Below are 18138 nucleotides of genomic sequence, written 5' to 3' on the forward strand. Positions count from 1 at the left end.
TTATGCAAATCTTGGACGCTTGAAAATTTGATTTGCTTGTACTATATGCTTTATACTTTCTTGAGAATTTGTGAAGGTAATTAAATGAAGGCTGAGGGATGATTGGATTCTGATTTGTGCCTGACCAACATGACGGCTCTGCTACGGAGGCATGACAGAGGGCCGACCGATGAGTAGGAATTCATTCGCAGATTTGTATGTGTTGTGTGCTTTAGTGATTTCGTTACGTAATCAATAGCTCATGCATCCATTAAATATTATCAAACGAAATCTCCTACACCATTTCCACGAATCAGAGCACTGAGCTTCCTATTCTCACGGCTTAGCATATGGGATTGCTATGCTGCTTAGAGTAATATTTAAAGCAATAGGAGGGAGGAATAGCATTCGTATGATGCAATGCAATGCAATGCAGTGGTTGTCTGATTCAGTGGCTCGAGACTACGCTGCTATTGGAAACTACCAACTCCCTGTTTACTACAATTATAAAATGATCATGTCGTCAAAGAGAAAAGGATAAGGGAAAAGAATATGCATTATTAGCTCGTTTCATCGTTCCACATTAGAGATGAAGAGGAGCGTGACAGAGTTAGCGTCTCGAGCAATGGAATCTTTCTTCTCCCAGAAATCTCTCCCCGGTCTTCTTCTTCTCTTGCTTGTCTTCTCAGTGTATCCGAAGCCGGCATCGACTTCGCTTGCATCGCAAGGTCGAGTGCTCCTCCAATGGAAAGCCACCCTCCGAAGCCAACAATCATGTACTTGCTCACCTCATGAGGTAGGGAATCTTGTCCGGATGACAAATCTAGTACTTGCTCATAATAGTTTACTGGGTTCCATCCCCCTCTCCCTAAGAAATCTTTCGAAGCTTAGCACACTTTATCTCTTCAACAATCACATCTCTGGCACGATTCCTGATGAATTAGGCGATCTTGTCGAGCTGAGAGACATAGATCTATCACATAATCTATTGACTGGTTTCATCCCTTCAACCCTGGGAAATCTAGCTAGACTAAGGAACCTGATCCTTTCTTATAATGAACTCTCCGGTCCCATCCCTTCTACTTTAGCTAACATGACCTCTCTGATACTATTAGACCTCAGCAATAACCAAATCTCCGGCTGCATCCCACCATCTTTGCAAATCGAAGTCTAGAAGAACTATCAGTGATCAATAATAGTCTCTCCGGATCGGTCCCAAACCTTACGAGCTTGGTTTCTTGAAACTGGCATACAATGGTCTCTCTGGGCATCTGCCACCAGATGTATGTTGTTGGGTCCAACCCACATGTGCGCTTGAATAATTTGGGCTATAAACCCAAATCAACAATTAAAAGAGAAAGACGTGAGATAGGGCCGAAAAGGAGATAAGGCAGTGGACGCACGTAGCGAACGGTGGTGTGCAGCGGCGTGCACACAGCAGCGCATGCGTGCGTGCAGGGAACGGCGGCAGCGCACAGCGAGAGGAGAGAGAGAGAGAGAGAAAGAATAGGACTTTGAGTTTTATGCTCGACGATCAGTGGCTAAAAGTTATCAGTTTTAATCTAAATTTTATATAAAAAATTTTTACAGCAAGCTCTACAATTCTAACGGTATTGATCTACAGTTTATCCTCTCTGAGGTACTTTTCTGTTATACCCATTTTGTGAGACCTAAAATTCTGAGATCCAATAACGAAAATATGTTATTCTTGAACCAAAATATATGATGTTTCGTGATTTTTCTCATATTGAATTTTTCACGTTAAAAGATTTGGTCTCACTATGTGATTGACTTATTGTTCTACTGCTATATGTTGTTCTGGTTGATATTTACATTTTGATATCAAGTTGGTATTTTGATGAGGAACTCATTTTGATACACAAAGAGGGAAAATAATTATTCCGTTTTAACATATTTTTCCCAATATCAGTCAGATGGTAGGTTATTTGGTGTTAGTTTTTTTTTTTCTTGTGTGATCAAAATGGAACAGTTAGATGGTATGATTAAATTGAACTCATCAAATTATTCCACTTGGAAGCGTATGATGGAAGATCTATTTTATTGCAAAGATTTGTATAAGTCTATCAAGGTTAAAGATAAACCTTCTACTATGAATGAATATAAACTTGCATGAGTATATTTCTGATAAAACCTCTTTGCGAAAAAGACAGTGAGAAATAGAATTTCTCTCATCAAAAGGCTTGTAAATTTGAAGTATAAAGATGGTGGTAATATTATTGAGCACATAAGCATATTTCAGAGTCTTGCAAACAAGTTAGGTTGTTGTGAAAATGAATATAGATAATGAGATGCAAGGATTATTACTTCTCAGCTCTTTACCAGAAAGTTGGGAAACGTACGTGGGACTACTATAGATATGGTTAAAGATAGTTTCCTAAATGAAGATGCCAGAAGGAAAGAACAGGATGAATCTTCTTCTGGTGCATTTATTACTGAAAAACAAGAAAGACGTGAAAGAAATCATAGCAGAAATCCACATAGTTTTAGAGGAAAATCCAAGTCTAGAAGAGATATCAAATATTTTCATTGTAATATGCCAGGTCATATGAAAAAAAGAATGTAGGAAGAAAAATAAGAAAGAGATCAAAACAGTTGCTATTGAAGATGATATCAATATTGTTTGTGATAACGGTTGTGTCAACGTTTATACCCGATTTGTTTTGTAATCCACCACATGATTGCTAATATAGCAATGTTTTGTAAGCCACCACATGTTTGATCTCTCCATTTGTATTTTTCAATTTTAGTGAACAGTATGATACCATTCAAGACACGTTATACTATTCACCCGCAACTTTCGATGGACTTATGACATTTGTAATAATTCAATCGCAAGACAAATATGAGTTTGATTGAAATCTTGGCTTATCCTTACAGTTTTATTCATTATCACCTGTATTTAAACAATACTGATATAATCCAAAAATAATGTCTCAGTCATAATTTTCACATTTCGTATGAATCCTTTATCTCCTCCTCACAAAACGAGTATTTGGCAATCTTCTAGAAAAATCCTTCGAAGTTGATATGGTTGAGTTGACTGGACCTGAGAGGTATTAGCATGTTTGCAATCTCACAAAATCTTTTTGTGGAAACAAAATTTTCATAATGATCTTTGCAAATTTTAATCTCCTAATGAAAGGAAAACATTTGTATTCGATTTGTTGAGTTATTATTATTTTCCTTTAGAAAAAAAAATTGATGATCAAAGGGGAAGCATATAATTCAACATAGAAGTCATCCTCTCGCATGGCTTATCAACTTAATTGCTGATATAGCAAAAAACAAAACCATCAAAATTCGTATCAAAAATATCTTTCTTCATCTCTTACATATCCACTTGATTACAAACATAGCAACATTTTGTGATCCACCACGATGATCTCTCCATCTTATATTTTTCAATTTTAGTGGACATTATGATACCATGAATGGCACGGTGTTGTATTCACCTGTAAACCTCCCGTGGACTATGACATTGCTGTATGATTAGTTTACAAGAGTACAAAAAAATTAATTTTCATGTCAAAGACAAAAATATATTTATATGAGAGAAAAAGTCTAAGCGGTATGCATACCACTGATGTAATGATCATCAGAATGGAATTTTGAGTAATAGTTGTGGAATTCTAGTGACCGATGCACGCATGCAGTGAGAGAATTGGCCAATAATATTGATCTGTATCACCTATGAATACCTTATCTCTTTGCTCAACTACCATGTAACAGAAACAAACTATTCGCCTTCTTGTCTTGCTGTATTCTACACTTATGGCATCTCAGCTTCACAAAACTTTGTTTTGTGCCACTTTGCTGCTGCTGCTGCTATTGCTTCCCCGTGTTCCTCTTATCAAAGCTTCACTCGGATCCCAAGGGAGGGCGTTGCTCCACTGGAAAGCCACTCTTCGGAGTCGTCATTCCCTGAGATCTTGGAACCTCAATTCTGGTCCTTGCAATTGGACCGGAATTACTTGCAATTACCCCGTCGCAGGTATAAGGCATTCGACGATCACCGAGATATCCCTGCCGAGCATGGGCTTGGCAGGGCCACTTGATGCTCTTGACTTTTCGACTTTGGGATCGCTCCTCCGTCTCAATCTCTCCTACAATCAGTTCGGTGGGGTAATTCCTTCAACCATCTCTGCTCTCTCCAGGCTCGTATCTCTTGATCTCACCAGTAATCAGTTCACAAGCAAAATCCCAGTTGGGATAGGCTCCATGAAAGAGCTTCGATTCTTAAGTCTTAGCCAGAATCAAATGGTTGGTGCTATACCTACATCTCTTAGCAACCTCACCGGCCTTGTGTCCTTGCACTTGGAAGATAATAAGCTTGTGGGTGTCATTCCTGAGGAGTTAGGGAGGCTCTACGAATTGATGTATCTAGATATTGCGATCAATAGGCTATCTGGTTCAATCCCTTCTATTCTAGGAAATTTGACAAAGCTCTACCACTTGAATCTCTACCAAAATCAATTGATTGGAGTCATCCCTCGAGAATTGAAAAATCTAGTTAATCTTGTTTACTTATCAATCGGCGATAATAATCTAACAGGTGGAGTTCTCTCTTCTTTTGGAAACCTAAGCAAGCTACAACTATTTTCACTATGGAGAAATAAGTTCTCAGGTCCTGTCCCTTTTGAGATTGGAAACCTCATTGAGGTTACCAATCTCGACTTCTCGGAAAATATATTAACCAATTCAATTCCTTTTTCTATAGGAAACATGACTAGATTAGAAAAACTTGACCTTTGGGATAATCAATTGTCTGGTTTTATTCCTCTTGAGATTGGAAATCTAATTAAAGTCACTAATCTCTTACTCTCAGGAAACCATTTGACTGGTCCCATCCCTTCCTCAATAAGAAATATGACCAGATTAAAGATTATTTATCTTTGGGATAATCAATTGTCTGGTTTTATTCCTTTTGAGATTGGGAATCTAATTGAAGTGACTGATCTATTACTCTTCAATAACCTATTGTCAGGTTCCATCCCTTCCTCTATGGGAAACATGACCAAATTAAAGATCCTTTATCTTTGGGATAATCAATTGTCTGGTTTTATTCCTCTTGAGATTGGATATCTAATTGAAGTTACTGATCTCGCACTCTCAGAAAATCAATTATCAGGTCCCATCCATTCCTCTATAGGAAACATGACCAAAATTAAAAATCTAAGTGTATTCGATAATCAGTTGTCTGGACCTTTGCCTATGGAAATCAACAATATTACTGGACTGACTTATCTCCAATTGGGAAATAATAACTTTGTCGGTTATGTACCACCAAACATTTGCAAAGGTAGAGCCCTAAATCACCTCACTCTTCATAAGAACAACTTCCAAGGTCCCATTCCTACGACCTTGAAAAACTGCACGACACTAGAAAGGGTTCGTCTTGAGCATAATCAGCTCACCGGGGATGTATCTCAATGTCTTGGAGTGTATCCCCATCTTTATTATATGGATTTGAGCTTCAATCAACTCTCCGGTACACTCTCACCAGACTGGGCAAGATGGCACAATCTGACGCTCCTCAGAATCTCAAATAACAACATCACCGGAGTCATACCCACCGAGTTTGGGCAGTTGACTAAACTGGGAGAGCTCGACCTCTCTTCCAACGACCTACAAGGAGAGATCCCACAGAGCTTCGGCAGCTTAACCCTTCTCTACAATCTGAGTTTGGGCAACAACCAACTCGTCGGCCATGTGCCTCCGGAGTTTGGAATGCTGTCCAATCTTGAACTGCTTGATCTCTCATCCAACAACTTGGCAGGAAGAATCCCAGATCAATTAGGCAACTGCACGAAACTCCGATCGTTGAAGCTTAACAACAATAACTTCAGTGGAACCATTCCTTTGGCCATTGGTAATCTGGTGTACCTCCAAGTCACCTTTGACATCAGCCAGAACTCACTAAAAGGGGAGATTCCATTCCAACTCAGCAAATTGGTGATGCTGCAAAGCCTGAATCTATCGCATAATTACTTGTTGGGTCATCTTCCATCTTCCCTAACGTATATGACGAGCTTGTCTACCGTAGATGTATCCTACAATGAACTGGACGGCCCTGTTCCTGATAGCCCAGCTTTCCGAAGAGCCCCGGCAGAGTGGTTTGCCCATAACAATGATCTGTGTGGAGTTGTTCAAGGATTGCCTCCATGTGTTTCACCCGGTACTCCAACAACAGACGACCGAAGCAAGCGCCACAAAATTGTTATAGGAGCCATCATTGCTTCTGGGGTCTTCTTCCTTCTCTTGTTTTTATTCATTGGAGCATTCCGCAAGAGAGAAAAATATACAGTACCTGTGGATACTAATCACGTCAAAGAAGGTGCATTCTGTATATTGAATTTTGTTGGAAGAGACGTATTCAAGGACATCATCGAAGCCACCGAAGATTTCGATGCCAAGTACTGTATCGGAAGCGGTGCATACGGCAGTGTCTACAGAGCAGAGTTAGCAAGTGGGGAACTGCTAGCGGTGAAGAAGATTCATCTACCAGACACTGAAGGTACATGCGACGAGCAACCCTTTCAAACTGAGATACAAACTCTTACTCAAATTCGACATCGCAATATCGTCAAGCTTTACGGGTTCTGCTCCTCTCCCCGACGCAAATTTCTGGTGTACGAGTACATGGAGAGAGGAAGTCTGGGATCTGTCCTCCGAAGCGAGACGGCAGCTGAATTGGACTGGGTGAAGAGGGTGAGCATCGTGAAGGATGTCGCCTGTGCTTTATCCTACATGCATCATGACTGCACACCACCCATCGTTCATCGGGATATCACAAGCAACAACATTCTACTTGATTCCGAATTCAAGGCTTGTGTTTCCGACTTTGGAATTGCTCGTCTACTGAATCCGGATTCATCAAATTGGACCATGCTTGCAGGCACACGGGGTTACTTAGCACCAGGTAAGTTTCTCGCCCAGATTAATACATTAAAGACAAATGATCCTAAATTTTGCATCCCCTATTCATTTAGTATCATATCGAAGCATACGTAGACTTAGAATTTGACAATCGTATATATTTTGGATATCTTTATAAATTGGAAGTTTCATCTATTTGTTGTTGCTGTTTGCAGAGCTTGCTTACACAATGAGAGCAACCACCAAATGTGATGTGTACAGCTTTGGTGTGGTCACGCTTGAGTTGCTAGTAGGAGCATATGGAGAAGAACTCATCTCCATTCTGTCATCTCCGTCTGGTAACAATGTCTTCGTGAAAGATGCATTAGACCAACGTCTATCACTTCCTGTGGCTCGAGTTGCAGATGAAGTAATTGCAGTCTTAACAGCGGCACTAAGTTGTGCCAACAATAGCCCAGAATCGCGCCCAGCGATGAAGCAAGTCTATGAAAATATATGTTCTGTCAAGACACCACAGAGCTGTGGATCTCTTGATGCGCTGAGGCTTTCCGACTTGATGAATGCAGACATATGATCGAACACATGGTCTCCTTTGTTTGCCTTCTTTCTTGACGCACGTAGGATATTATTTGGATGTACTGATATGCCGTGTAGGTGGTTCGGACCCTTTGGTTGTGTAGTAGTGTCGTTTTGAGGCAAATAATAGAAGCCTAATTGGAAACAGTATCTTGAAGTTGTGATGAGGCATCTGCAATTAAGTTGTTGAGATCGATAATTTTGGATGTGTTAATCGTAAAATGTTAATTGATTACAGTTTAAAATTTTTTATTTCTATCTAATGAAGAAAATATTATCGATCAATTATTATTCACATGTGATCTATACTTAATTACCAAGATGGCATAGAGGAGACGAGGCTTGCCCCCTTGTTCTGTTCACATGGACATAAGTCTAAAATAGATTATTACGATATATTTTTTTTTATCGTCAATACGTACAAAGTCTAAGTGGGGCTCTTAGAAGTAGTTATAGATAGTCTCCTCATGGAATATTCTTTAAAATATTTTATCCCTTTTTATTCGATTTAAAAGTATCTTTGGCACAAAAACCAATGTCAACCAATATTTTTATCACTTTCACCTTACATCGAGGCTAACTTGGGTATCGAAGTAATCAAGTCACGAAACTCACTCTTAATCTTGATTTTCATATAAGTCGTCAATAGATCGTAGGAGCATAGCCACGTCAACTTTCATAAGACTTCCAACATCACCTTGATAGCACCTCATTATTATTGTACACGTATAGTCGAATCATATTAGACTGATCTCAATGTCAATGATATTTTCTTCTAAAACTATCCAACATAATATATACGAATGTTTTGGTTTTCTCTTATGCTTTTGATATCAAAGCTAGCCAATTAATGTGGGTGTATCAGATGGCTTATGTGAAGTCGTCACCGAACAAACACTTCAGTGACGCTTTGTTTTTGTTTGCTGTAAAACTTGTTTATTTGACGATGGCAGACGAGAAATGCGATGTATGCCCAACTTAAATTGTATACCGCCGGTCAAGGCAATATGGTCCCATTGAAATCTTGGCTCGTCCTTTCAATCTCATTCATATTTTGGCAGGGTTGACTTGACTTGACTTGAGGTATACAAATTGACTTGACATGCTTACACTGCCATATGGCAAGGCAATATGGTCCTATTGAAATCTTGGCTCATCCTTTCAATCTCATTCAGCTCGTTCATATCTGGACAGGGTTGACTTGACTTGACTTGAGGTATACAAATTAGGTGGGCTTTTAGTCTCCGAAAGAAAAAGAAGTTTTTGTACTTAGATTTGTTGAGTTATTAGTTTTTCCTTTCTTTGGAAAAACAAGAAGAAAAAAAACTAACGAGCAACGGAAGAGCATAATTCAACATACAAGTTGTTCTCTCCAATGATTTATCAACTTAATTGCTGATCCGGCAAAATACACCACCACCAAAAGTTCCTGTGTAAAATATCTCCCTCCGGCCTTTATATATCCACTTGATTGACAAAGCCAATCTAAGGAGAATTAATGTGGAGCACGTCAAACACGACAAAGGGATCCACCAAACATTGATCTCTCTACACCAGCATCTTCTACTTTGGTTTGATACCATGCAACGTGCATGACACGGAGCATTCAACACATCATCTTTTTGTGAAACAAAATTTTCATGGTGATCTTTGTAAGTTTTTAATCTCTCCTCAAAACATTTGTAGACGATTTATTGAGTTATTAGGTTTTTTTAGATAAAAAAAAGAAAATTTGACGATGAAAGGAGAAACATATAAGTCAACATTGATGTCGTCCTCTCTAATTGCTGATATAACAAAATACAAAACCATTAAATTCCTGTCTAAAATGTATTTCTTCCTCTCTTACATATTCTCTTGATTGCTAATATAGCAACTTTTTGTAATTGACACAATGAAAAAAAGTTACTCTAAAAAGAATTAACATGAAAAGAGTGGCACGTCTAACACGACCTGAAATCCACCGCACATTGATCTTCTCTCCATCTGTATTTTTCTATTTTAGTGGACAGTACAATACCATGCATTACATTGCCACGGCATACTATTCACCACATCATCTCCCGTCCCGTAGACCTCTCCGTGGACTTGTGACATAACTGCATGATTCGTTTAATAAGAGTACAAAAAAAGTAATTTTAGAAATGGTTGCAGAGGAAAAGTCTAAGCGGCATGCATACTGCTGGATGTCGTGATCATCGGAATGGAATTTTGAGTAATAGTTGTGGAATTCTGGTGACCGAAGCATGCATGCAGTGAGAGAATTTGGCCAATAATACTGATATGTATCACCTATAAATACCTTATCTCGTTACTCAAGTACCATGTAACAGAACAAAAATATTTGCCTTCTTGTCTTGCTGCATGCTGCACTATTGGCATCTCAGCTTCACAAAACTTTGCTACTGCTGCTCTTGCTTCCCCGTGCTCCTCTTGTTAAAGCTTCACTCGGATCCCAAGGGAGGGCGTTGCTCCACTGGAAAGCCACTCTCAGGAGTCGTCAATCCCTGAGATCTTGGAACCTCAATTCTAGTCCGTGCAATTGGACTGGAGTTGCATGCAATTACCCCGTCACAGGTAGAGGGCGTTTGGCGATCACCGAGATACACCTGCCGAAGATGGGCTTGGCAGGGTCACTTGATGCTCTTGACTTCTTGACATTGAGATCACTCGTTCGTCTCAATCTCTCCTATAATCAGCTCGGTGGAGCAATTCCTCCGGCCATCTCAGTTCTCTCCAGGCTTGTATCTCTTGATCTCGCTAGTAATCAATTCACAAGCAAAATCCCAGTTAGGATGGGCTCCATGAAGGAGCTCCGATTCTTGAGTCTTAGCCAAAATCAATTGATTGGTGCTATACCTCCATCTCTGAGCAATCTCACCAGCCTTGTGCATTTGCACCTGTATGATAGTATGCTTGTGGGTGTCATTCCAAAGGAGTTAGGGAAGCTCCATGAGTTGATGGATTTGGATATTGGGATTAATAGACTATCTGGTTCAATCCCTTCTAGTCTAGGAAATTTGACAAAGCTTCAACGCTTAGGTTTTTACAAAAATCAGCTCTCGGGTCTTATTCCTGATGAGATTGGAAATCTCATTGAGGTTATTGCTTTCAGCTTCCCAAAAAATCTATTAACAGGTCCCATCCCTTCCTCTATAGGAAACATGACTAAATTAAATATTCTTTACCTTTGGGATAATCAATTGTCTGGTTTTATTCCTCTTGAGATTGGAAATTTAATTGAAGTTACGGATCTCCAACTCTCAAAAAATCTTTTGAGAGGTCCCATCCCTTCCTCTATAGGAAACATGACCAAATTAAAGATCCTTTACCTCTGGGGTAATCAATTGTCTAGTTTTATTCCTCTTGAGATTGAGAATCTAATTGAAGTTACTGATCTCTCACTCTCAACAAACATTTTGACTGGTCCCATCCCTTCCTTTATAGGAAACATGACCAAATTAAATATTCTTTATCTTTCAGAAAATCAATTGTCTGGTTTTATTCCTCTTGAGATTGGAAATATGACCAAATTACAATTACGGATCTCGAACTCTCAACAAACCTTTTGACTGGTCCCATCCCTTCTTCTATAGGAAATATGATCAAATTAAATATTCTTAACCTTTGGGGAAATCAATTGTCTGGTTCTATTCCTCTTGAGATTGGAAATCTAATTGAAATTACTAATCTCAAACTCTTAACAAATCTTTTGACCGGTCCTATCCCTTTCTTTATAGGAAACATGACCCAATTAAAATTCTTATCACTACAAATGAACCAGCTCTCTGGCTCATTCCCTCGATCGGTTGGTAAGTTAAGCAAACTCAGAGAACTACGTGTATTCGATAATCAGTTGTCTGGACCTTTGCCTATGGAGATCAACAACATTACTGGACTGACATACATAGAGTTGTCAAATAATAACTTCGTCGGTTATGTACCCCCAAACATTTGCAAAGGTGGAGCCCTAAAGTACCTCACTCTAACAACTTCCAAGGTCCCATTCCCACGACCTTGAAAAATTGTACGACACTAGAAAGGGTTCGTCTTGAGCATAACCAGCTCACTGGAGATGTATCCCAATATCTTGGAGTGTATCCCCATCTTTATTATATAGATTTGAGCTTCAATCTACTCTCCGGTACACTCTCACCAGATTGGGCAAAATGGCACAATCTGACGCTCTTGAGAATCTCAAATAACAACATCACCGGAGTCATACCCTCCGAGTTTGGGCAGTTGACGAAACTGCGAGAGCTGGACCTCTCTTCCAACTACCTACAAGGAGAGATCCCAAAGAGCTTCGGCAGCTTAACCCTTCTCTATAATCTGAGCTTGAGCAACAACCAACTCGTCGGCCATGTGCCTCCGGAGATTGGAATGCTGTCCAATCTTGAACTGCTTGATCTCTCATCCAACAACTTGGCAGGAAGAATCCCCGATCAATTAGGCGACTGCATGAAACTCCGATCGTTGATGCTTAACAACAACAACTTCAGTGGAACCATTCCATTGGCCATTGGGAATCTGGTGGTCCTTCAAGACACCTTTGACGTCAGCCACAACTCACTAACAGGGGAGATTCCATCCCAACTCAGCAAATTGGTGATGCTGCAAAGCCTGAATCTATCGCATAATTCCTTGTCGGGTCATCTTCCTTCTTCGCTAACGTATATGACGAGCTTGTCTACCGTAGATGTATCCTACAATGAACTGGACGGCCCTGTTCCTGATAGCCCAGCTTTCCGAAGAGCCCCGGCAGAGTGGTTTGCCTATAACAATGATCTGTGTGGAGTTGTTCGAGGATTGCCTCCGTGTGTTTCACACGGTACTCCAACAAAAGATGACCGAAGCAAGCGCCACAAAGTGGTTGTAATAGCCATCATTGCTTCCGTCGTCTTCTTCCTTCTCTTGTTTATATTCATTGCAGCTGCTTTACGATTCCACAAGAGAAAGAAGCCGCCAGTACCTGTCGATGATAATCACATCAAAGAAGGTGCATTCTCTATATTGAATTTTGATGGAAGAGATGTATACAAGGACATCATCGAAGCCACCGAAGATTTCGATGCCAAATACTGTATCGGAAGCGGTGCATACGGCAGTGTCTACAGAGCAGAGTTAGCAAGTGGGGAACTGCTAGCGGTGAAGATGATTCACCTACCAGACACTGAAGGTACATGCGACGAGCAACCCTTTCAAACTGAGATACAAACTCTTACTCAAATTCGACATCGCAATATCGTCAAGCTTTACGGGTTCTGCTCCTCTCCCCAGCGCAAATTTCTGGTGTACGAGTACATGGAGAGAGGAAGTCTGGGATCTGTCCTCAGAAGCGAAACTGCAGCTGAATTGGACTGGGGGATGAGAGTGAACATCGTGAAAGATGTTGCTCGTGCTCTGTTCTACATGCATCACGATTGTGTTCCGCCTATCGTTCATCGGGATGTTACCAGCAACAACATCCTACTTGATTCGAATTCAAGGCTTGTGTTTCCGACTTTGGAATTGCTCGACTACTGAATCCGGATTCATCAAATTGGACCATGCTTGCAGGCACACGGGGTTACTTGGCACCAGGTAAGTTTCTCTCTCTCTCAGATCTCGTTGTTTGTGCAAATTAAAAATATCTGCAATTGAGAACATATTCAAATTATATTTCGGAGGAGATCTCTATGGATTGGCGGTTTGATCATTGGCTCTTGTTGTCTGTAGAGCTTGCATATACAATGAGAGTGACCACCCAATGCGACGCGTACAGTTTCGGAGTGGTGACGCTGGAGTTGCTAATAGGAGAATATGGAGAAATACTTATTTCCATTCTGTCGTCTTCACCGATCAATGATAGCTTCGTGAAAGACGTATTGGACCGACGTCTAGCTGTTCCTGAGGGTCAAGTTGCGGATGAAGTGGTTACAGTTTTGAGCTTGGCTCTTCGTAGCGTGGACAACCACCCTGAATCACGCCCGACAATGAAACAGGTCTCCGAGAAGTTATGCGTGGTCAGAACACCCCCACCAAGCCTACGATCTATTGATGCATTGAAGTTTTCCGATTTGATGACCGTGGAGATATGATCTATATGCACTCCTCTGTGTCCCGTTGCTTATTTTGGTCAGGATTGGGAGACTTTGTTTCCGTATGGCTTGCTTTATTAGTGGTTTCATTCTGCAGCGTGTTTAATAAAAGCATCGGTTGGTAATCGATCTCTTTTCTGCGATTATTTTCGACTGGGTTGTAATCTTGGACGCTTGAAAAGTTTGATTTGCTTGTACTCTATGCTTTACTGTTTCTTTAAAGCGATATGAGGGAAGAATAGCGTTCGGATGATGCAATGCAATGCGATGGTAATCACCTCTCTGGGCCCATTCCTCGTGAAGTAGGGAATCTTGTCCAGATGACAAATCTAGTACTTGCTCATAATAGTTTACTGGGTTCCATCCCCCTCTCCCTAAGAAATCTTTCGAAGCGCAGCACACTTTATCTCTTCAACAATCACATCTCTGGCACGATTCCTGCTGAATTAGGCAATCTTGTCGAGCTGAGAGACAGAGATCTATCACATAATCTATTGACTGGTTTCATCCCTTCCACCCTGGGAAATCTAGCTAGACTAAGGAACCTGATCCTTTCTTATAATGAACTCTCCGGCCCCATCCCATCGACTTTAGCTAACATGACCTCTCTGATACTGTTAGACCTCAGCAATAACCAAATCTCTGGCTGCATCCCACCATCTTTTGCAAATCTAAGTCTAAAAGAACTATCAGTGATCAATAATAGTCTCTCCGGATCGGTCCCAAACCTTACGAGCTTTGTTTCTCTGAAACTGGCATACAATGACCTCTCTGGTCATCTGCCACCAGATGTATGCAGAGGAGGAAAGATTCAGCATTTCACCGCAGCCTATAACAAGTTCCACGGGCCGGTACCAGAGAGCTTGAGAAACTGTTCAAGCTTAGTGCGGGTTCGATTGGACAGGAACAACCTCACCGGAGACCTCTTCGATCACTTTGGAGTCTATCCTTATATGAGATATATTGACTTGAGCTACAACAGGTTATCTGGAATGCTTTCACCGGAATGGGGAAGTTGTTCAAACTTGTCGAGCTTAAGAATATCCAACAACAGATTAAATGGAACAATTCCATCTGAGATTGGGCAATCAACTCGGCTGGGAGCGTTGGACCTTTCTTCAAACCACTTAGTTAGCGAGCTTCCCAAGAACTAATGCAAATTGATCTCTCTTATAGAGCTGAACATAAGCAGCAACCAGCTATCAGGAGAGCTTCCATCGGAAATCGGAAAACTACTCAAGCTGAAGAGATTGGATGTTTCAGGCAACAACTTCAGTGGGGTGATTCCGGAAGAAATAGGTGGATGCAAACTGCTAATATCAGTAGATATGAGCAACAATAGCTTCAGCGGAAGCATTCCTTACGAATTCGGTCAGCTGGTAGACCTTCAGGAACTGCTAGATCTGAGTCAAAACTCCTTTAGTGGTCATATATTCCATCTCAATTAGGCCAGCTGACACTGCTGCAGATCCTCAACCCTTCCCACAATAATTTGGCTGGCCGTATCCCACCTTCTTTAATCAACATGGCAAGCTTGTCAGCCTTGGACGTATCTCACAATGAACTTGAAGGTCCTGTCCCTGGTTCACTGGAAACAGGGGCTTGTGCGATGTCGTTGCTGGTCTGCCTTCATGCAGTTCATCCCCAGCTAGAGAGGCTCCCAACGTGATTCTTTTGTCCGGTATGGCTGTCCTCGGAGCCTTACTTCTCTTCTTCCTCTTTGTTGGATTCGCAGCACGGCTGATGAAAAGAAGGAAGCAAATAGCCAATGGTTTAAGTCAAACGGTGGAGGTGCGTTCTCCACGTGGAATTTTGATGGGGAAATGCTACAATTTATAGTTGAGGCTCTCTAACCACTTGCGGTTAGAATCATCGATACGACAAATTCGATAAAACGAACATAGTAGATCTTGAGTAATGATATAATTGATTTGACAATGTAATGTAGAAATATGCTTGAACATATTATCTCTTTTTCTTTCTAGGTCTTTTTTTTTTATGTTCGTTGGGTCCGGCCTATATGTGGGCTTGGAAAGGATTCAAATCAAAGAAATTAAAAAGAGAGAGAGATAAGGTTACGAGGTATGAAAAAGAAAAGAGAGAAAAAGGAGAAAGAAATATTAGGTTTCTGAGTTTTCTGCTTGATGATCGGTGGCCAAATGTTGTCAGTTTTGACCCAAATTTTATATGAAGAATTCTTGCGGTAAACTCTACAATTCTAATGGTGTAGATCTATAGTTTACCCTTTCTAAGGTACTTTCTTGCTATACCCACTTTGTGAGACTTAGAATTCTCTTTTGATGAGATCCATCCTATAGAGCCCAGATCTATGTTTTTGATGTTGTTATGATCCTCTAGTTATTCTAGAGAAGATTTACTATAAACCTGTTATCATTATTATTGATAGTGGAAGTTTGAGGTGGACTACATTCCCGTGATTTTTTCCGCATTGGGTTTTCCACGTTAAAAGATTTGGTCTCACTGTGTGTTTGATTTATTTCTCTATTGTTTATGCTGTGCTGATTGATATTAGCATTTTGATATCAAATTGGTATTTTGATGAGGAACCCATTTTGATACATAAAGAGGGAAAAGAATTATTCCGCTTTAACAGGTTTTTCCTAACAAGTGGTATCAGAGCAGCAGGTTATTTGGTACTAGTTTTTCTTGTGTGATTGAAATGAAGTAAGATGGTATGATAAAATTGAACTCATCAAATTATTCCACTTGGAAGTGTATGATGGAAGATTTGCTCTATTACAAATATTTGTATAAGCCTATCAAGGTTAAAGATAAACCTTCTACTATGGACGATGAAAAATGGGAAGTTCAACATAGAAAAACTATTACCTATATTAGAATATGGATGGATATAAACTTGCATGAGCATATTTCTGATGAAACCAGAGCTGATATTGTTTGGCAAAGGTTAGAAAATCTCTTTGTGAAAAAGACAGTGGAAAATAAAATTTCTTTCCGCTTGTAAATTTGAAGTATAAAGATGATGGTAACATTGTTGAGCATATAAGCCTATTTCAGAGTCTTGCAAACAAGCTGGTTGCTATGAAAATGAATATAGATGATGAGATGCAAGGATTATTACTTCTCAGCTCTTTACCAGAAAGTTGGGAAACGTTTGTGGTGACAATTTGTAACTCTACGCCAGAGGGGACTCTAACCATAGATATGGTTAAAGACAGTTTACTAAATGAAGATGCTAGAAAGAAAGAATAGGGTGAATCTTCTTCTGGTGTATTTGTTATTGAAAAACAAGAAAGACGTGGAAGAAGTCATAGCAGAAATCCACATAGTTATAGAGGAAGATCCAAGTCTAGAAGAGATATCAAATGTTTTCACTGTAACAAACCAAGTCACATGAAGAAAGAGTGTAGGTTTTGGAAGCGAGAACAGAATAAAATGAAGAAAAATGAGAAAGAGACCAATATAGTTGCTACTGAAGGTAATATCACTATTGTTTGTGATGACGATTGTGTTAGTCTTGTAGCTCAGGACAGTAACTGGGTAATTGACTCTGGTGCTTCATTTCATGTCACTTCTCATGGTGATTTCTTTAGATCTTACACTGCTGGTGATTTTGGTAATGTCAGAATGGGAAACAGTAGTACATCTAAGATTGTGGGTATTGGAGATATTTGCTTGGAGACCAGTATTGAGAGCAAATTGATACTCAAAGATGTAAGGCATATTCCAAATATTCGTCTTAACTTGATATCTACAGGCAAACTTGATGATGAGAGCTTTGCACATTATTTTGGTAAAAGTAAATACAAACTCACTAAAGGTTCTCTAATTGTGGCAAGAGGAAAGAAGCTTAACTCTTTTTATGTCATGGAAGCTAAACTACACAAAGAAGAGATTAATGCAATTCAAAAAGGTGAAAGTATAGATCTTTGGCACAAGAGACTTGGTCATATTAGCGAGAAGGGACTTCAAATTCTTGCTAGAAAGCAGTTTTTACCAGAGTTGCAAGGTATATCTCTTAAATCTTGTGATCATTGTTTAGCTGGAAAAACACATAGAGTTGCATTTCAAACATATCCATCATCTAGAAGATCAGATGTTATTGATTTAGTTCACACTAATGTTTGTACTATGCAAACTAGAACTCTTAGAGGTGCTCTTTATTTTGTTACTTTTATTGATGACCATTCTAGAAAAGTATGGGCTTTTGCTTTGAAATCTAAAGACCAGGTACTCGATGTTTTCAAAGAGTTTCATGTTAGTGTTGAAAGAGAAATTGATAGAAAGCTAAAATGTGTTCGATCAGATAATGTTGGCGAGTATAGGGGTCCTTTTGAGAATTATTGCAGGTTCAATTGTATCAGGCTTGAGAAAACAGTTCCTAAAACTCCTTAGCAGAACGGTGTGGCAAAAAGAATGAACAGAACCATTGAAGAAAGGATTAGGTGTATGCTTTCTCATGCCAAGTTACCGAAGTCATTTTGGGGGGAGGCTTTGAGAACTACAGTTAACCTCATAAATCTTTCTCCATCAGTTCCTCTGGAAGGTGATGTTCTAGAGAGAGTATGGAGAGGAAAAGATATGTCTTATAATCATTTGAGAGTCTTTGGGTGTAAAACATTTG

At 39.9% G+C, this 18138-nt stretch overlaps 2 protein-coding genes across 2 annotated transcripts; both read left to right on the top strand.

The window, feature by feature from the left end:
• The first annotated feature begins 3500 nt into the window (after nt 1-3500).
• LOC135613253 (probable leucine-rich repeat receptor-like protein kinase At1g35710) lies at nt 3501-13696 on the top strand. The gene is made up of 5 exons (XM_065110355.1): nt 3501-6919; nt 7092-7447; nt 9840-10553; nt 11404-13035; nt 13171-13696. Exons 1-4 carry the CDS (start codon nt 3772-3774, stop codon nt 12976-12978), a joined length of 5793 nt encoding a protein of 1930 aa, XP_064966427.1. The 5' UTR covers nt 3501-3771; the 3' UTR covers nt 12979-13035; nt 13171-13696.
• Nucleotides 13697-13852: 156 nt separating this feature from the next.
• On the top strand, nt 13853-14686 carry LOC135613254 (probable leucine-rich repeat receptor-like protein kinase At1g35710). The gene has a single exon (XM_065110356.1). It carries the CDS (start codon nt 13853-13855, stop codon nt 14684-14686), a length of 834 nt encoding a protein of 277 aa, XP_064966428.1.
• The last annotated feature ends 3452 nt before the right edge of the window (nt 14687-18138 follow it).

Source organism: Musa acuminata, chromosome BXJ2-5 (assembly GCF_036884655.1).
Source record: "Musa acuminata AAA Group cultivar baxijiao chromosome BXJ2-5, Cavendish_Baxijiao_AAA, whole genome shotgun sequence".
NCBI classification, from domain to species: Eukaryota; Viridiplantae; Streptophyta; class Magnoliopsida; order Zingiberales; family Musaceae; genus Musa; species Musa acuminata.

Bases quoted from the DNA above. Each gene is read 5' to 3' on its own strand.
- LOC135613253 (XM_065110355.1), top strand. From the start codon at position 3,772: ATGGCATCTCAGCTTCACAAAACTTTGTTTTGTGCCACTTTGCTGCTG. The intron at 7,448-9,839 runs TGATCGAACACA...TTGGCATCTCAG, and splicing joins ACTTGATGAATGCAGACATA to CTTCACAAAACTTTGCTACT. The intron at 10,554-11,403 runs GTTATTGCTTTC...TGTACCCCCAAA, and splicing joins AGATTGGAAATCTCATTGAG to CATTTGCAAAGGTGGAGCCC.
- LOC135613254 (XM_065110356.1), top strand. From the start codon at position 13,853: ATGACAAATCTAGTACTTGCTCATAATAGTTTACTGGGTTCCATCCCC.